The sequence below is a fragment of the Helianthus annuus genome, chromosome 14, assembly GCF_002127325.2.
Source record: "Helianthus annuus cultivar XRQ/B chromosome 14, HanXRQr2.0-SUNRISE, whole genome shotgun sequence".
Taxonomy (NCBI): domain Eukaryota; kingdom Viridiplantae; phylum Streptophyta; class Magnoliopsida; order Asterales; family Asteraceae; genus Helianthus; species Helianthus annuus.
In genome coordinates, this window is record NC_035446.2 from 117,079,752 (window position 1) to 117,101,989 (window position 22,238).

General features: G+C 33.8%; 1 protein-coding gene across 1 annotated transcript; it reads right to left on the bottom strand.

Annotated features, from left to right (window-relative positions):
• Positions 1-564: 564 nt before the first annotated feature.
• LOC110942593 lies at positions 565-1,374 on the bottom strand. The gene has a single exon (XM_022184368.1). It carries the CDS (start codon positions 1,372-1,374, stop codon positions 565-567), a length of 810 nt encoding a protein of 269 aa, XP_022040060.1.
• Between the last annotated feature and the right edge of the window lie 20,864 nt (positions 1,375-22,238).

Below are 22,238 nucleotides of genomic sequence, written 5' to 3' on the forward strand. Positions count from 1 at the left end.
AGTATTTGTAAGTTAACGCATTTTGCAAGAATTACGAATAAGTTATCATATGTATAATGAATCCAAACATATGAACATGTATGAAATATGTAGAACATGAATTTAAAGAAATACAAATTTTATTTATGATCCAAGTCTCGGATTTTACAATGATACAACGAAAAGGCGATTACAAGAAATACAAGATTTCCAAAAATAGCTTTACGAGACAAGCTTTCTAATTATGGAAATTTACCAAAAAGCAGGGCATTGCAATTTGTGTGTCATGCCGAAAATGAAATTAAAATTTTTCTTTTAAAAATCAATTCATATTATAGAAATGACCCAAACTATCTTCCTGATGACATGTTGGTGTGTGTGTGGAAGAATAGAAATGACAAGCTCTTCAAGAATAGATCGACTTCTATCCCTAAGATGGTGGAGGAAATCAAGGAGGTGTCTTATGTGTGGATTACAAATCGATCGAAGTTATGGAGTATCAATTGGGATTTTTTTTATTGAAAGGAAAACTTCATTAAAAAAGATCCGAACCCGAAAACCGGGACGGGCACCAAACCAAACAAACTACAAATTTACAAATTTACACCAATCTCTAACTTCGCTAAAAACACTATCAACCTTAACATCGGCATTCGAAAAAACCGCTCTATTTCGAGCCAACCACAAACACCAAACTGAGATAAACATAATGCCTTGAACCACATGTTTAACCCCTGAATTTATATTCCTGTCTTTATGGACATCCAACAAATCCTTGACAGAGAATGCATAAATGGGAGCCATACCGCACCACCAAGAAACTTTTTGCCAAAGAATTACGGCCACAATACAAGAAGTGAAGATGTGCTCCACAGATTCGTCATCCGTCTTGCACAAAGGACATACCCCGTTACCAACTTGGATACCCCTCTTCCGCAACGCATCGGCCGTGGGGATACGGTTCAATTCTACTCTCCAAACAAAAACATTACATTTGATAGGGACCCATTTGCACCTTTCAATCACGTACCTGTTATTATCTACCTCGGCGACCTCAAAAAGTTTCTTAACGGAGCGAACAGAGAACAAACCCGAGCGGTCAGGCAACCACTTCCAATCGTCCTTCCTATCCCTCAACGAAACAGCCGCAACCTCTGCAATTAGAGCATCCAGCTCGATGATTTCATCCTCCATAACGGGGTCATGCTTCCACAGCCACTCGCCAGTTAACCGATCCCTAACCGAACAGTTCTTGACAGTCTCCAGCATAAATAATTTGGGAAAAACTTCCATCAACGGGACGTCTCTCAACCACGGATCCAACCAGAATAGGATATTCTCGCCATTCCCAACATAGCCCTTAAAGAAATTGCGGAGCCGAGGGTGACCCGACATCGGTCTATTAATCACTGATACAATATTAGCCCTAACACCGCCAAGGGACTTCTTCAAAAGGAGAAACGCCCAACCCGACCCGTTCGAGTGGAGAGCTTCCACCACCTTAACCCAAAGGTTGCTTTTTTCTTTCTTGAATCTCCATCCCCAGTTGCATAAAAGCGCGATATTAATATTTTGAAGCTTACTTAATCCCAATCCTCTAGATTTCTTAGAAAACGATACTCTATCCCAAGCCACCCAATGCGTTTTCCTCACGTCTTCCGATCCACCCCAAAGAAATTTTCTAATTGTAACATTTCGTATTTTCAAACTTTCCATTTTTGGAAAGTCTACTTGTACTTTCTACTTTTGTAAGTTGTACCTTTGTTGTACTTGATTCAAATTCCAAAATTTTACTCGAGACTTGAAATCATAATGAAATTGCATGATTTTATCCATATTTTGTGTTTGAATACTATGAATCATTGAAACTATGAAACTATGTTAAACACGTTGAAACTATGTTAAACACGTTGAAACTATGTTAAACACGTTGAAACTATGTTAAACACGTTGAAACTATGTTAAACACGTTGAAACTATGTTAAACACGTTGAAACCATGTTAAACACGTTGAAACTATGTTAAACACGTAAAAACAGAGGAATTCCATCTTAATTTCGACTCTTTAATTCATCGTTGCCAAGAGATTACCCTAAACCGTACAAAAATTGGGAATTTATACGCTAATTCGGTAAAATATTGAAGTTTGGGTTAAATTTGATTTTTATATTATTTTATTATTATTTTAGATGAATAAAATAATGATTTAAATTAAATAAAGAATAATTTTCGAAATTTTTATTGATTTTTAAGCAATTCCGTTAGCGAATCTAACCCCGTTAGTGAAAACCGGGTTAAATCAGCCTAACCCGGTTAGTTTTATAAAGGGCAGCACTAACTGAGTTAGAAGACTCAGTTAGTGGCTAACCCAGTTAGTCAGGCTAATTAATAACAAAAAGGTGGTTTAAATGCATCAAACAGGATTCGAACCCGCGACCCTTCACTCAACAAACGCGCACACAACCAGCTGGGCTGGGTCTTGGACTGGTGATAAGTTTGAGATCCAATTATATTTAACATGTAATTAAATGCTGAATTTAAATCAAATGGTAACCGCCATGTCTGTTCTTCTTCTTCGACCCATGACATACCTACCGGAAAACCTTTGATCTTTCATGTTCTGTAACCGACAATCGTATTCCCCCTTATAAATCCGAACACCCTCATCATATTTCGGTCCTTCACTCTCGATCACCGTAACAAACCGAAACCACAACTCGACTCGAACACGATTCGTCTCCGGCCGTCACCTCGCCTCACCGGAACCACCGCCTCACCACCGGACCACCGCCGTCTGCCGCCTTCGCCGTCGGTACCCCTTCGCCGTCCGGTAACCTTCTCCCGATCCCGTTTTCTTTTTTTGTTTTATTTATCATATTTCATGTTATATTATTATTATTATTATTATTATTATTATTATTATTATTATTATTATTATTATTATTATTATAATTCAGAAATAATTATTATTATTAATATCAAATAAACAGATTTAAATAGTCATATACATATATTTCAGAATTTTATTATTTCAGTTTTATAAAGTCCAATCTATTAAAATCAGATTTATTTATCAGATTTATTCACTATAATTGTTGATTAATAAAACTGAATATTAATGTAAATATTATTATTAAAAACAGAATTATATTTTATAAAACAGTTTTGTTTATATAATGAAAACAGAATTATTTATATAAAACAGTTTTATTTAAGCAATTTATAAAAAAAAAAACAGAATTATTCATTTTAAATCTGAAATATTATTTTGAAATCAGATTTATAATTTAAAATCAGAAATTTAATAAAACAGATTTATTTATTAAAATAATCAGATTTATAATTATTATCTATTTATTAAAACATATTTATTATTTCGGAATTTTATTTAAATATTTCAGTTTTATAAAATCAGATTTATTAAAAATCAGTTTTTGTTTATTTATTTATTTCAGAATTTATTTCTGAAATTTAATAAAATCAGATTTGATTTATTTATTTATTTCAGAATTTATTTCTGAAATTTAATAAAATAAGATTTTATTCAGTTATTTATTTCGGAATTTATTTCTGAAATTTAATAAAATCAGATTTTATCTATTTATTTATTTCAGAATTTACAAATCAGAATTATTATTTAATAATATTTAGAAATCATATTTTTGTATATTTTTTTTATTTATCAGAATTTTATTTCAGAATTATATTTTAAAATCAGGTTATTTATTTATTTTCAGAATCTATAAATCAGAATTATTTATGTATTTCAGAATTATTATCATAAAAATCAGATATATTGTTTTTATTAATTCAGATTATTTATTTTAAATGTTGTTTAAATTATAAATTAATTCTGAATTACTATTTAATTATTATTTGATCATATTTATTAATTTCAGGATTTATATTCTTTAAATCAGAATTATTGTTTATTTAATAAAAATCTAGAAATTTTATTTATTTTATTTTCAGATTTATTTATTTGTTTTATAAACTAGAAACTTTATAAATAAGTTATTTGTTTATAAGATTATTAACTAATGTTGTGGTAATTATTTTAGATTGTTAAAATAATTATTTATCTATTTAAATTCCTATTTATTTTATTGTTCCAACACTTTAGGAATTTTGTATTATTTATGTCTTATTATTCAAATTATTCTATAAATTCCCAAATAATTAATCAAATCCTCAAATTAATAGGGTAATTCTCTTGTGCACGATCTTCTTGGAAAATCCCTGATTCTATTATCTTTTTCCAATATACGCAACGCAACCTAAGGTGAGTATACTTGACCCATTTTCTTTTTACACGTTTGGGTGTAGTATGCATTTCCTTATCAAAAACACAATGATAAACACTTTCATTGCACAATCTATCCATACTATTGTGAAACTACTTGATCATTGATTATCTATGTTGTGCTGATGTTAACATCTATGGCTACATGTTCATTAACATTGCAAGCCTCCCCTATCAATGGCAGCGCTGTAGGTTGTAACGCCCCTCCCGTATATACGGGTATTGTTAGGTTTAATCTATTAACTCTATTACCACCCTTTCGAGGGTTAGGCTATGTTAATTGCGTAACTATGGTTTGGACATGTGGATTTCATCGTTACGAGTACAACAGTTAATTAATATCAGTTGTTCACATGGAATAGATTTGATAAACTATTTAACTCTATTATACTATATTCAAACCTGTATACTCGCCAGCAATTATTTGTTGATTGTATTTTAAATGCATACTGCAGGCCGAGGATTCAAGAAAACAAGAAAAGGCTAGGATGGCTTAGAAACCCATCAACTATTTAAATTTACAATCTATGTTATGTACTTTTTCATTTCCATGTATTGTATGAAACTTATGAATATCAATGAAATAAACTTTAATTATTGTCACAACTAGTGTTATGATGTCTTTGAACAGTTTGTACGTCTCATCTCGATGTTTCCGCCATCGGTTGGGGTGTGACAGATTGGTATCAGAGCCATAACTATAGGGAATTAGGATTGCCTTGCTTTACCTAGTCTATAGTTTAAGAGCTTTCTCATTTACTTGCTGTTAAAGACATTATCCTTTGCTTTCTTCTTTGCTTCTCTCTATTCTTTTGGACTTCTAATATACAAGCCTTTCCTAAGGCTAACACAATACACACTTGGAAGCTTTGAAGACACTCTTATAACACAATCGAAATGATTCATCAAGATAGGGGTGATTCCCACACTTGGTGATGATTTTCACTCAGCTATACTTTGATTTTGCACGAAATCTACCCTCAAGTTAGGAGTGATATCCAAATCTTGATGGGAGTTTTCCATTTCCTAATCTAGTGGACCCTCATCTTTGGATGGGTACTAACCACGTTAGGGTACGATGTTATCAAGTTAGAGGTGAAACTCGCATCTTGTTAACTAGTCCCATTCCTTGATTTTCGATCTCGCCAAAGTTTCGATTTACCCAATCGATTAAGGACGTGTAGTAACTGGAAGGACAAACATCGTTAGTCGCTCCTCGATGAGAATGTTTGTCTATTAGGCCAAAGCCCGTTTCCTTAATTCGAAAAGGACTTCGATTCACTTTGGAATAGTCTATGTTACGTTCCGTGACACTCCATATTTATTGATAAAATCTCTTTTTATGCTACCTCAATTATCATGTGATTTATATTTGAGCGTTATCTTCAATTCAAATTTGGGAACACGAAGCACGTTATTATCGCAATCCAAAACAATTAATAACTACTCTCTTTCGTGAACAAACTAAATTTATATTGCTTTCATTATTCTATGTGAAACATCATTCTATGTGTAATACTATGTTAAACTATGTGAAACTATTTGGTGATTCATGTGAGAAACTATGTGCTATGTGATGCATACATGAAATCAATTTTCCTAAACAAAAACATTATGATTAAAAGTCTCATCCATTTCTTGTTTTGAATTTCTAGATATCATCATCTCGTCAGTACTCTCACTCTCCCAGAAAATCCAAGTTCCTTTTTATCAGATGTACACTTTATTATCTTCGATCTTTTATGATGAAACTCTTCCTTGTCAATTTTGAACCATTTTTAGGATTTCACTTTTGCGCATACATCATACGATTATACATCATTAGCATGCATAATTTCACTTAATTTTAATTACACTTTCGTAACAACGAGTGAAGACATATCATCGAGATAGGAGTGATTTCCTTACCTTGACGATTAACTTCGCTTCTTTTCTCATCTTACAACGACCTCACCAACGGATTTGGGGTGATTCCCTTACCTAGGTGATCGTTACCAATACTTTCTTTAATAGATTATATTGCGTAAACACGATCATGTTTATACCTAAATCATTTATCATGTATTTCAAAATGCTTCAGTTATTTAGACGTATCTCCTATTCTATAATCTATTTTCACATCGCTCGCATACACAAAAATTTTCAATGTTACCAAAAACGCGTATTCCTCGATTTCAAAAATTTCACAACATACTACTGTCACCCTAATCAGTTTAATAAATCTATTGCCCACAAAATTTCGTATTCCACGTAATTACTAAAACGCACTCATCTCGCATCACTATACTAAAGAATTCTAAATTTCCAATTGAGAATCAAACCAACTTTTCATACAGAATATTACAAATATTATCCGATCAGTTATCAAAACTCTTTTCAAGATCAACAAAAACATTTTATTAAGGACACCTTTCACGATCACCAGGTTCATATACCAAAATTCCTTTTCCTAAGGTTAAACCTTTTCACTAGAATCTGTAAACTTCGAAGTTAGTAATACAAAAAAAAAAAAAAACTTCTTAAAACGATGCAAACTTTTTAATTCAAAGAACTTTTCAAAACCTCGCTTTATACGTTAATTAAATTCAAAACACGTGGGCAAGGAAACTTTATAAGGACGACAAATTTTCAGCTATGAAAATTTTTTTTAAAACCATAATAGCACTTCCCTTCTTTTACAAAGTATCCTTTCGCATAATCAAAAGATGTTTTCCTTTATATTCTCTTTACAATTCACAAACTAGATTCTACATTCCTGACAACTCAATCTAATTTAACTTCACGTTTTGCACAGACAACTATATATGTATATCATTTTACACGTTTTAGTCAATATCTCACAACAATCTCACGCGTGTCACTCGTTCTCTTTTTCCTTTCATATTCAAAACTTTAAACCTTTTATGCGCATAAACTCATGTATTTTAATTTTATATTATAAACAAAATCATTAATCCCTACGTCCATACTTATACATTTTATGCTTTCACTTATGTTCACACTTACGCATTTATGTTATACTCACGATTCAAAACTCATACGTTTTACGTTTATACACACACTCACAATTATACATTTACGTGATACTTAAATTCATATTCATACACCTTCGTTTTACTTATAATCATATACACATTCATACGTATGCAATTTGCGTATACGCTTATACCGCTATGTTTATACTTGTATTTATATTCAGACACATTCTCACGTCTGTTATGATCCTCGTATTTATATACTCATAACTACCACGACACGTTTCGTGTCTATACTTTGACTCTTATTTACACACGTACTCCCCACAATACGTTCGTATGCTTACACTTGTACTCATATTTATACTCATAGTCGCAACAACATACTTGTACTTGTACTTATACGATCACGTTTACACTCATATATATATATATATATATATATATATATATATATATATATATATATATATATATATATATATATATATATATATATATATATATACTCATACATTCCATTCGTACTTAAACATTCATGTTTTACACTTAATTTTCACATTTACAACCATACTCATGCATCTTATGTTTATACTCATATTTATACTCGTATTCACACTCGTACTTGTGTTCATACTCTCATTTATACGATTTATGTTATACTCGTACTTTTGTTGTACTCTCATTTATACGAATTTTGTCCATACTCACGTCATTCGTTTGTGCTCAAATTGTGCTCACATTTATGCTCATTTTAATACACGTTATGCTTATACTTTTGCTCACACTCCTGGCATGCGTTTTATGTTTATACTCACGTGCGTGTTCAAATTTAAACTTATACTATGCTCATGCTTTTTACTCAAAATTTATACATTCGCACATGTACACGGGCGAAACCCGAAGGATTCGTTTACGTTAGTCTTATACTATTTGGAACGCGAACATGCTTACATGTTACATTTTTATACGCACACAATCTTATTTTCAAAATTTATGTATACCTTGATTCATACGCAAATTAGTACAAGCTATGCGGATCATGCGACGATTGGTATAATCGCGGGTGCACACGGGATTATAGTAATAAGCGCATGAAAACCATAGAGTGTACTACTGTGTATGGTAAGACATGGAACGTAACATGACACGAATAACGAAACGGACGTAACATGGTCAAAACATGGTGGATACACCGCTGGTACATCCTATATATAAGTGTTTTCACCACGTTACCAAACTTTCGTGAAACGTGCCATGAGAAATTCAGTGTTTTGCACACCTTTTTGAACCTAATGCAAACTTTAAACAACTTACAAACGCATTATGTCCGATTATCCAAGACGAAACTCCATTCTTACTACGCAACTTTTGTATATCCAATACTTATGCCATTCTTATACTTGCATCCACTTAGAGTCAATCGTTCACTCCCATACTCCCACTATTCTCTATTATTCCATGTCTTTGATATGACTCCCATTCACAATCAAGTTTCATCTATTCTCTCTGTGGAATCCTTGGATGCCATCTTTTCAACAGTCTTCCTCTTAGATTTCGAGGACGAAATCTCCTAAAGTAGGGGAGACTGTAACATTTCGTATTTTCAAACTTTCCATTTTTGGAAAGTCTACTTGTACTTTCTACTTTTGTAAGTTGTACCTTTGTTGTACTTGATTCAAATTCCAAAATTGTACTCGAGACTTGAAATCATAATGAAATTGCATGATTTTATCCATATTTTGTGTTTGAATACTATGAATCATTGAAACTATGAAACTATGTTAAACACGTTGAAACTATGTTAAACACGTTGAAACTATGTTAAACACGTTGAAACTATGTTAAACACGTTGAAACTATGTTAAACACGTTGAAACCATGTTAAACACGTTGAAACTATGTTAAACACGTAAAAACAGAGGAATTCCATCTTAATTTCGACTCTTTAATTCATCGTTGCCAAGAGATTACCCTAAACCGTACAAAAATTGGGAATTTATACGCTAATTCGGTAAAATATTGAAGTTTGGGTTAAATTTGATTTTTATATTATTTTATTATTATTTTAGATGAATAAAATAATGATTTAAATTAAATAAAGAATAATTTTCTAAATTTTTATTGATTTTTAAGCAATTCCGTTAGCGAATCTAACCCCGTTAGTGAAAACCGGGTTAAATCAGCCTAACCCGGTTAGTTTTATAAAGGGCAGCACTAACTGAGTTAGAAGACTCAGTTAGTGGCTAACCCAGTTAGTCAGGCTAATTAATAACAAAAAGGTGGTTTAAATGCATCAAACAGGATTCGAACCCGCGACCCTTCACTCAACAAACGCGCACACAACCAGCTGGGCTGGGTCTTGGACTGGTGATAAGTTTGAGATCCAATTACATTTAACATGTAATTAAATGCTGAATTTAAATCAAATGGTAACCGCCATGTCTGTTCTTCTTCTTCGACCCATGACATACCTACCGGAAAACCTTTGATCTTTCATGTTCTGTAACCGACAATCGTATTCCCCCTTATAAATCCGAACACCCTCATCATATTTCGGTCCTTCACTCTCGATCACCGTAACAAACCGAAACCACAACTCGACTCGAACACGATTCGTCTCCGGCCGTCACCTCGCCTCACCGGAACCACCGCCTCACCACCGGACCACCGCCGTCTGCCGCCTTCGCCGTCGGTACCCCTTCGCCGTCCGGTAACCTTCTCCCGATCCCGTTTTCTTTTTTTGTTTTATTTATCATATTTCATGTTATATTATTATTATTATTATTATTATTATTATTATTATTATTATTATTATTATTATTATTATTATTATTATTATTATTATAATTCAGAAATAATTATTATTATTAATATCAAATAAACAGATTTAAATAGTCATATACATATATTTCAGAATTTTATTATTTCAGTTTTATAAAGTCCAATCTATTAAAATCAGATTTATTTATCAGATTTATTCACTATAATTGTTGATTAATAAAACTGAATATTAATGTAAATATTATTATTAAAAACAGAATTATATTTTATAAAACAGTTTTGTTTATATAATGAAAACAGAATTATTTATATAAAACAGTTTTATTTAAGCAATTTATAAAAAAAAAACAGAATTATTCATTTTAAATCTGAAATATTATTTTGAAATCAGATTTATAATTTAAAATCAGAAATTTAATAAAACAGATTTATTTATTAAAATAATCAGATTTATAATTATTATCTATTTATTAAAACATATTTATTATTTCGGAATTTTATTTAAATATTTCAGTTTTATAAAATCAGATTTATTAAAAATCAGTTTTTGTTTATTTATTTATTTCAGAATTTATTTCTGAAATTTAATAAAATCAGATTTGATTTATTTATTTATTTCAGAATTTATTTCTGAAATTTAATAAAATAAGATTTTATTCAGTTATTTATTTCGGAATTTATTTCTGAAATTTAATAAAATCAGATTTTATCTATTTATTTATTTCAGAATTTACAAATCAGAATTATTATTTAATAATATTTAGAAATCATATTTTTGTATATTTTTTTTATTTATCAGAATTTTATTTCAGAATTATATTTTAAAATCAGGTTATTTATTTATTTTCAGAATCTATAAATCAGAATTATTTATGTATTTCAGAATTATTATCATAAAAATCAGATATATTGTTTTTATTAATTCAGATTATTTATTTTAAATGTTGTTTAAATTATAAATTAATTCTGAATTACTATTTAATTATTATTTGATCATATTTATTAATTTCAGGATTTATATTCTTTAAATCAGAATTATTGTTTGTTTAATAAAAATCTAGAAATTTTATTTATTTTATTTTCAGATTTATTTATTTGTTTTATAAACTAGAAACTTTATAAATAAGTTATTTGTTTATAAGATTATTAACTAATGTTGTGGTAATTATTTTAGATTGTTAAAATAATTATTTATCTATTTAAATTCCTATTTATTTTATTGTTCCAACACTTTAGGAATTTTGTATTATTTATGTCTTATTATTCAAATTATTCTATAAATTCCCAAATAATTAATCAAATCCTCAAATTAATAGGGTAATTCTCTTGTGCACGATCTTCTTGGAAAATCCCTGATTCTATTATCTTTTTCCAATATACGCAACGCAACCTAAGGTGAGTATACTTGACCCATTTTCTTTTTACACGTTTGGGTGTAGTATGCATTTCCTTATCAAAAACACAATGATAAACACTTTCATTGCACAATCTATCCATACTATTGTGAAACTACTTGATCATTGATTATCTATGTTGTGCTGATGTTAACATCTATGGCTACATGTTCATTAACTTTGCAAGCCTCCCCTATCAATGGCAGCGCTGTAGGTTGTAACGCCCCTCCCGTATATACGGGTATTGTTAGGTTTAATCTATTAACTCTATTACCACCCTTTCGAGGGTTAGGCTATGTTAATTGCGTAACTATGGTTTGGACATGTGGATTTCATCGTTACGAGTACAACAGTTAATTAATATCAGTTGTTCACATGGAATAGATTTGATAAACTATTTAACTCTATTATACTATATTCAAACCTGTATACTCGCCAGCAATTATTTGTTGATTGTATTTTAAATGCATACTGCAGGCCGAGGATTCAAGAAAACAAGAAAAGGCTAGGATGGCTTAGAAACCCATCAACTATTTAAATTTACAATCTATGTTATGTACTTTTTCATTTCCATGTATTGTATGAAACTTATGAATATCAATGAAATAAACTTTAATTATTGTCACAACTAGTGTTATGATGTCTTTGAACAGTTTGTACGTCTCATCTCGATGTTTCCGCCATCGGTTGGGGTGTGACACTAATCATACCCTCGAGAACCTTTATCACCTTCACAGGAGCCTTATAGAGCGAAAAATAATAAGACGGGAGACTTTCGAGGACCGAACGAATGGGGGTAATTCTACCACCAATAGACAAAAGAGCGGACTTCCAAAGAGCAAGTCTAGATCCGAAAATTTCAAAAACTGGCTCCCAATTGCTAATGCGATTCATATTCGACCCAAACCTAAGCCCAAGGTACTTGAAAGGCAAAGACTCTTGCTTACATCCAACAATATCCGCTAGGATCCTAACCTCCTCGCTATTAACCCCTAATCCGAACATGCAAGACTTACCCAAATTTATTCTCAGGCTGGAACACAGTGAAAACACCTTAAAATTCTAACAATATTTAAGGCATTATCCTCATTCCAATCTCCAATGATGAGTGCATCGTCAGCGAAGAATAAGTAGGAAAGCACCGGCCCCCCATCTAGGAGCTGAATGCCAGAAAAAATACTCGCCTCCTTAGCTTTATCAAGAAGGCAAGACAATGCCTCCATAACTACCATGAACAAAAAAGGAGAGATAGGATCCCCCTGCCACATCCCTTTACCACACTTGAACTCAAAGGTAGGAGCCCCGTTGACCAGGACCAACGCCCGAGCAAACGCGAGAAACCCCACATCCAGGAACACCACCTCGGCCCAAAGCCCATTTGGCGGAAGACATCCACCACTATTGATACATATTATGTGGATACGGCTCGACTCGGTTCGACTTGACTACGAAGTGAAGGCCGTAGTCAAGACATCCTCCTGTCTTGACTCGGTATGTTATCTACTTTGTAACATTTGATGTACATTCAACTACGTGTGTGCAGTATGCATGATTAGCTTATGTAGTGTATTGTCTGTTTGTGTTTGGCCCACCATTGAAGAAGCCCAACATGACAAGGCCCAACATGTGGCTGATGGCGAAATCCAATAAGTGGCGAAATCCCCTTGTTGTGAAATCCCCATTTGGGACAAAATCACTTAATTTCGTCTGGTCCTTGAATGTTCGTCGCTGGGATTTCGTTGGCCACTTGATTCCGTCGAGGTGTTACTATATATACACAGCAGAACAGACATAAACACTTAGGGAACACAGAGAGAGCGAAGTCTGAATAGATATCGGAGCGAACACACTGTAAACACACACACACTGAGAGTTTATGAGAGCATCTTGTAAACATTGCTTTGTAACAGTTTTCTAGATTAATACATTGGAGTGTTAATCGGTGAATCTTGTGTTTTACGTGTTCGTAACTTGGTTTAACTTACCCGTTTGGATTCCGCACTCACGGGTTTGTCGGAAAACAGGAAATAGAGGTTACTCGATCCTCTAGGTGGACCTACAATTGGTATCAGAGCGTTTGACTCGATTCCTTGTTAAAACCAAGTAGATTTTCATGTGTTTCCAGATTTGTTCTTGATTTTTGAAACAGAAAGTTTGTATTTTCAGAAAAATCAGGTTTAAATCTTTGAAAATCTTGTGTTTTTGCTGATTGTTCTTATAAAAACCTTGTTAAATCTTTGTTATACATGTTGTATTAAGGTTTTTATTGAAGTTTCTCACAAAAATTTGATTTTTGGAAAATTTATCAGTTGCCGGAAAAGTCATATTTTCATCAGATCTTTATAAAGTTCTTTGTGGCCTTCAAACTGTTCTTGAATATTATCTATGTTTGATCTGATTTGTGATTGAATTATTGTGTTGTTATTATTATAATACAATTGTTTGAATATCTTGTACATTGAAATGATGTGTTGTTGAAAAACAGGTTAGAGTGTTTGACAATTTGGCCATTTGAAGGTTTGTGTCAGTGGATAAGGTTTTAATAGATAAAGATAAGTTGGTGTTTGACAAATTGGGCTTATTGTGTCAGAAGGATAAGATTTAGATTTGATTTGATAATATCTTTTTGTCTAGTCAAAATTGTCAACGAAATCACTTGTGCAACTTGTGCTGGACGAAATCCCTTGTGAACCATATGCTGGACGAAATCACTAGTCTTGAACGAAAACACCCTGGACGAAATCCCAGCTGGACTAAATCCCTCAATTTTCTTCATATGTGTTCAGCACCGAAAGCACACTAATTTCGTCACACAATCCTCGACGAAATCCTCCTTATTTTCGTCACACAAGTCCTCGACGAAATCACTTCTGATTTGGACGAAAACATCTTACAATTTCGTCAAACATATTTGTGATATTATTATCAGAAGCTTTCAAATTCATATTTAACAGTTTTGTTTGAAGTGTGTAAGCAGGTTTTAATCAACAGACTTTCAAAATGAATCCGGCTTGGTGGGGTACTCCGTCAACTGCAGAGAGCAAGTATATAAACACGCGTTTATTTCCATCATGGGCCGAATCTCCCACGCCGTCAAATAAAACGTATACGAGAAAGGACTTAGTAACCGATTTGTATGGAAATCTATTACCACCAGTCGCTTCACATGCTCCACTTCAAACGACGTTTGTCACAAGCACAGATTTGTATGGCAATTCGATACAAGTTCCTGTAAAGCCAGCCCCAACCACATACTTGTATGGAAATCCATTACCACCAGTTGCCTCACAGCGCCATCGTTCTACTGTTGCACCATCATCTCTTGATCCAAGGAACTGTAGTAAAACAAAAACGACGTTTTATGCTAAAATTGTCAAAGATGCTAGCAATGGTGAATCATCGCGAAACGATGACAGTTCTGAACATGACAGTAGTTCAGTTGAAGACGTTTCAACTTCAGTTGAAGATGTTACAACTTCAAGCTCAAGTTCAAGCAAGGATGGATCTGAATATGAATCATCAAGGGAGGTTGTTGATTCTGATGCAGATAGGTCAACATCTGAGAGTGATTCCAGTCAGGTACGTGTCGATGAATCAAATTCTAATAGTTGTGATAGATGTGATATGTGTGTTGGATGAAATGTTAAATTGTCTGATTTGCAAAGCAAATATGATGATTTGCAAAGCAAATATGATGTGACCAATATCCACAATCAACATTTGATCGTGGATCTTTCAAAATGCACATAGGCCAACATGTTTCGTGAAAATTATGAAAAGGAATTTAAAAAGATAATTGAAACATTAAAAGAAGATAAGACCGAGCTAAAAAAATGGTTTCAAGAAAACAAACCGAAATAAACCTTTACATCAATAGGCTCGAGTTAATGCAAAAAGAATTGGCATGTGCTAAGTGTGAAAGTGAGGCGATCCAGCTTAAGCTGAATAGTTATTCAAACTCTAGGTATGTGCTGGATCACATCATTGACATACAGAAAAAGAAAAATGATGTCACGTGCATAGGTTATAAGAAATGTCCACCACCTATTAAACACGATTATTCTTCGATGCCTGATGAGGAAAATAAACCTCATTTTGAGCCCTCGGTTTCATTGAGCCTTGAGGAATTCACATTTGGGCTAGGTTACAAAAAGGAAGTATCCTCAGATTCGGATGAATCAGCAGATGTGAAAGTGTCAATAGCTGAACGAAATCAGGATCCTCCAGTCATTGTTGAGGATGCTGATTCGTCAGATGATGAATCCGAGGATACTAACTCTAAACAGTCAGAAACGGTAACAAAAGAGGAAAACATACCTCTCGAAAATTACATTCTTTGTGATCCACCTGCAAAACCGTTTGTGACTGCTAAAGCCAATTCTGTTGAATCCTCATTTGGAAGTTGTGAAAGCGTGAACTTGCTTTACACGTTGATTGGATCTGATAAAATATACTCAGACAATGATTTTTCAATCAAGAATGTCAATCAATCTTTGATTGATAAAGTTTTTGAAGATTCTACCAGTAAGTTTTTGGGAAAGTCGAGCCCAAGAGTTGTAGTAACTCAGTGTGCTCCTATCCCAAAATCCGAAGTTAGAAAGAAATATGGGAATCAAAAATTGCAAAAACAAAACAATCAACGAAAGCAAAATCACGCTGCCCAAGGAAATGGAAAAGGCAAACAGAGCCAAAACAAGAAAAAGATTCAGAAGGTGAACTTCGTGAAATCCAGAGGGACTGATAAAATTGAAACTTTCGAAAACAAATCCAACACGGATTTTGTTAAACAAGTTAAAATTTTGAAAAGAAACAGTCAAAACAATTACACACAACACACAAACGGTTGTGATGTAGGACCAAGTACCTCAAGATCACGAAGCTCATCATCAAGCTCTTACAGTTATGATACTCCGAGGTTTGTTGAGCGGAGATCATGCTTTGAATGCTGTGAGTATGGACACATTGTTAAGAATTGTCCATATCTCACCAAGGGAAAGTCAAATGTTGAACCCCCCCGTGGTAACAAATACCATAAAAGATCTGTTTCACCAAAACAGGACCCTTGTCTTGTTAAACAACAAGAAGTGAAACAGATAAAGAAACAACGGAAAAATGTTGAATAGGTTTTAAAACCGGAGGTTGTCCAAACAAAATCTGTTGAATCAAATGTTAAACATGAAAAAAAAAACAGATTTGGAAACCAAAATCGGAAACTGTTTCAGGGGGAGCTAGATTAATTCCGAATCATCGGGAAATGGATGTCACAATTCTCGATGATGACGGACGACCCAAGTCTGTGAAGGCTTGGGTCCCCTTTCCAACTAATCTCTGAACGAGTGTGCAGGATGTTCCAGGAGGAACTATTGATAGTCTTAGGATTGTTGATAGTGGAGCGTCCATGCACAAGATTGGCGACATAAGGTTCCGAAACATTGTTGTATCCAAGGAGAATATTGTTGCCTTTGATGGAGAGAAAAGAAAACAAGACAAAAATGTCTGATGAAAGAATGTGGTTGAATGAATTCGAAAAATTCAACAAGATGAAAAATGTGCCAAAATTTGGTTGTTATGGTTTTTGATCGGGTCGACAGGATAGATTCAATCAAAATGTACGCACCTGCAGCACGTCTGATGTTCAAAATCAACAAGATGAACGTGCAGTGTAAATTTCTTCGCAGTGTGATGGAAGAAAATGCGTTTGTTGAACAAACCAACCGGGTGTGCGGATGCCTTGGCGTGGATTGAACAACCGCACAGTACTTTTCAAAGAGAAAGTCAAAGACCTTCGCTGGTGCAATGTGGAAGACCATCCGGACCCAGAGGTCTATGATCTTGTTGCTGTGAAGAGATTTCTCAGTAGCTACAAAATCGACTTTGAAATCCACACCTGGTGGATATCCAGCTTAGGAGACCACTTAGATTCCTTGCAATGCACGAAGCAGTTGTAGGATACGGTTTTGAATTTCTAATCTCTCCTATACTTGTCGATATTTAAGTTGCTTTATGAATTATTATCCTCTCGTACAGCACTCTTTGACCTAATACATCGAAATTAAGTATCACTTCATACGTGATTGCTTTGATAAAAGGCTAATCGATGTTGTTAAAGTCCCTACCGATGACCAACGTGCCGACCTTTTTACCAAAGCATTTGATAAATCCAGATTTGACTTTTTATTATTGGTAAACGGCATTAAGGTCAAGCAAGAGTAAATCCGCATCGGAAAATCGTTTTTGTAAATATCTTTGTGTTTTTAAATTATTGTAAGTTTGTTGATTTTAGGGGGAGTAATTCCAAAAATTTGAAAAATTCAAAAACATCAAAAAATTTCAAAAACTCAAAAACAATAGAAAAACACAAATGAGTTTCCTGGCGAGCAAAAGAGAATATGATAGTACATCAGTGGTCTGTCTAAACCTCTTTAAAGTGAAATGTAAAATCAAAAATGTTAAGCAGCTCTATATAAGATGTATCGGTAGGCTCACAATCATCTTAAAGTGTGCAGGGTGATATAAACTTAAATCGACTGAAGACCAGGTGGGAACCATTCATTGGCATATGGTCTTAGTACCGAAATTTCGTTTGAGAGATTGCCAAGGTTCTGAGATATGTGGTCTTTATGCTGTTTATCATCTGGGTATCATGGTTGTTTCTTTTACCGAAACAAACAGAGACGAAGTCTAGATCTTCCATGATATCATACATACGTGTACATACTGCATACGACCTCAATAAGTGATCAACAATCACATGTCCACAAAATTAGTGATATTATATCACATTTATCCAGGAGTCAAGTTCGTCTTTTTGTTGTACGCTAGTACTGACCTGTTCACGGACTTGCTCTTGTGCCCTTCATGCATCTGAAAATCAAGTTCCTCATCAATAAGTGATTCTATCACATAGGGCTTGTTTTCAATCAAAATAAGTGAGTATCTCACATTTTCATATACGGCAAAACAGATGATAAATGATATACTCACCAGTAAGATGAATTCCCGTGCATACCTTGATACGGGAATGTGTCGTGATGTGGATGAACACCGGTCGGTAAGAATAAATCATACCTTAACGTATCCCCTCGCCATGATTACATCTGATAAGTTGAGTTTATGTGGATAACAATACCGATAATCGTTATAGGATGTTTATCTAAATGTTAACAAAAAGAACAACAAGAGCGTTTGACATGACCGTACACTGATATGATTCTCTTACCCTCGAAACTCGCAAAAAGAATGTTTGTATATATTTACTTTTCTTAGTTTCTGTAACTCTGTATATGTTTATTTACTACTTTCAGTCTTTAAGTTTGAAATATTCAAAATGCCAAAAAGATTAGGTGTATTTTAATTTAAACGTTATAAAAGCCAAAAAGATTTTATTTCTACTTTAGTTTTGATTAACCGATGTTGGAACTCAAGTCTTCGTTGCCTGAAATCTGATGAAAACCAAAACGACTGAATCTTCATAAACGGTCAGAGTTTGCAATTTTTGAAAGTTAATAATCAAAATTGAAAAATCTGTTAACTTTTCAAACCAAATTGTCGGACAGTAGTTGAATGAAAATTGGTCTCATATGTGTCGTTTGTTTATGTTAACTATATTCCAAGCAGTAGTTCTCATTACGCGTTTAGCTTTCTTGCATGTGCAGATACTAAAGGCAAGGAGAACATGTTCGATGACAAGCTTCGGAATGAAGACACGATGTGAAGGCACTCAAATGATAAAGATGATCGAGTTGCCGTTGATCAATTATCAACACCACAAGGATCTCAAGCATTGAAGATCAAAAGATTCACAAGCATAATCAAAGGGGGAGTTTATTGATACACTTCCTAGATAAAAGCAGGAGTTTGTTAATACACTTTTTACGTGCAACACGTGAAGACTTTGAAGATCCTTTCCGAGAAAAAGAACCATCAAGAGATGGAGAACGAGATTACGAACCTCGCAAGCAGCATCCAAGGGGGAGTTTGTTGATACATATTATGTGGATACGGCTCGACTCGGTTCGACTCGACTACGAAGTGAAGGCCGTAGTCAAGACATCCTCCTGTCTTGACTCGGTATGTTATCTACTTTGTAACATTTGATGTACATGCAACGGCGTATGTGCAGTATGCATGATTAGCTTATGTAGTGTATTGTTTGTTTGTGTTTGGCCCACCATTGAAGAAGCCCAACATGACAAGGCCCAACATGTGGCTGATGGCGAAATCCAATAAGTGGCGAAATCCCCTTGTGATGAAATCCCCATTTGGGACGAAATCACTTGATTTCGTCTGGTCCTTGAATGTTCGTCGCTGGGATTTCGTTGGCCACTTGATTTCGTCGAGGTGTTACTATATATACACAGCAGAACAAACAGAAACACTTAGGGAACACAGAGAGAGCGAAGTCTGAATAGATTTCAGAGCGAACACACTATAAACACACACACTGAGAGTTTATGAGAGCATCTTGTAAACATTGCTTTGTAACAGTTTTCTAGATTAATACATTGGAGTGTTAATCGGTGAATCTTGTGTTTTACGTGTTCGTAACTTTGTTTAACTTACCCGTTTGGATTCCGCACTCACGGGTTTGTCGGAAAACAGGAAATAGAGGTTAGTCGATCCTCCGGGTGGACCTAAAACCACAAAACCCCAGTTGATATTGTCATAAGACTTCTCGAAATCAATTTTGAAAAGAAAAGCTTTTTTCTTCTGCTTTTTAATCCACGAGCTTACCTCATTGATAATGAGAGGACCGTCAAGAATGAATCTACCACCCAAAAAAGCCGATTGAGAATCCGAAATAACCGACCCGAGAACTTTCTTGAGCCTGTTCGCAAGGACCTTAGAAATAACCTTATTCACAACACCAACGAGGCTAATGGGCCTATAGTCGTTCAGACCCGACGGATCTCTCTTTTTGGGAACCGGAGCAATAAAAGATGAGCCACAACCAAAATTTATGAGACCCGCCTCGAAGAAGGCAGCCATCAACCTCACAAAGTCAGCCTCGAAAAGCCCCCAGAATCGTTTAAAAAACCTAAAGTTAAAGCCGTCCGGCCCTCGAGCCCGATCATCTCCACAGTCAAACACCGCAGATTTAATTTCCTCCGCCGAAAACTGAGCTTCCAACCACGAGGCATCAGAATCCGAGATTTTTTTCAACTTACGACACCACAACTTAGGACGGTTCACACACTCCTCCACAAACTTGGACCTAAAAAAATTGAACACTTCCTTCTTAACTAAGGAGGGTTTGGCGACCCATACTCCACCGACATCAAGCCCGTGAATGACGTTAGAAGCTTTCCTACAATTAATCATAGAATGAAAGAACGGGGAGTTCTCATCACCCTCCTTGGCCCATCTAACCCAAGATCTTTGTCTAAGATCCATAACTTTATTTAATGTTGTTTTTGCCATGGTTCTAGCTCCTTGATAGAACTTTGTTTGCATCTTTGTTTCATATTATGTATATCATTGTCGTCGTTAAAAAAATCATACAATAGATATCACAAGTTTGAAGCAGTGTAGTTAATTACGGGAGTCAAAGTCTTTGGATTTGATTCAACGTTCGAAAGATTTCGAAATACATGTTGCAGTTAATAAGTAATAATGCCACAATTAGACTTCTCAAGATGTAGAATTTAATATATACATGTGGAAGCTGGGGTAAGTGTGGAACCATCACGTTGAATGCGTCCAAGCTAATCCGAAACGAATTGAATTGGCCAAATTGGAAGCATTGCAAGACTCAAATATAAAAACTCTTATTAAAGACTTGGTGGAGTTTAAAATGAAATTTACAGTTAAAAAAAGAAAAAAAAAACCCTCTTATTTAAGACTTGGTGGAGATAAAGTCACTTATATATATGGTTCCCCACTAGATGATATTTAATTTTCTTTTTACGAACAAAAAAAGAATTGTTTGTTTCATGATGGAAGAGGACTTTGAAAGGTTCTATATTCAAAAACTAGCATTATCACCCGCCGCAATGCGGCGGGGATTCATTAGTTATATATTATGTTACATGAAAGGCAAATGTTTCTCACATGACCACGAGCCTATGTGTAAAACCGATAAAAAAATAATCAATCGCACGTTGCGACAGACCTATCAAACAGGAAAAATAGACGTGCTGCGACGGACATGTCAAACAGGAAAAAAATAGATGAAAAAACGTTGGACCCCACACGCACGTCGCGACGTGTTAACTCGGAAATTTAGAATGACACGTTAAACGGAGAACTTATGAAAAATGAAAAGTATATAAGAGACTAAAGTTGAAATTAAAAAAAAATGTCGAGATTAAATTGCGAAAGATGAAAAGTTTTGGGTTGAAAGTAAAAAAAAATTAAAGGAGTTAAATTGCAAAAAGATGAAAACTTTTGAATTAGAAGTGAAAAATCAAATTAATCAAAGGGTTAAAATACCAAAGATTGAAACTTTAGACTTAAATTGCCAAAGATTGAAACTTTAGAGTTAAAAAAGAAATCAATTTCAGATTATGAAAACAAAAGAGATAAATAGATTTAGTTAAATTGATGTTTAATATTATTATTATTATTATTATTATTATTATTATTATTATTATTATTATTATTATTATTTAATAAAAGAGATAAATAAAAAAATAAAGTTGAGAAATTACCAGAGAATGACACGTGTACAAAAAGAATTTTTGTTTATTAGTATAGAAAGATTTCGAGATCATAACTATAAAAGATAATGTGAGTATTGATAACTATGGTTAATTGTATTTATACCTGTTTAATATAAAATTTTGTTTTTGAATATTTCATTAG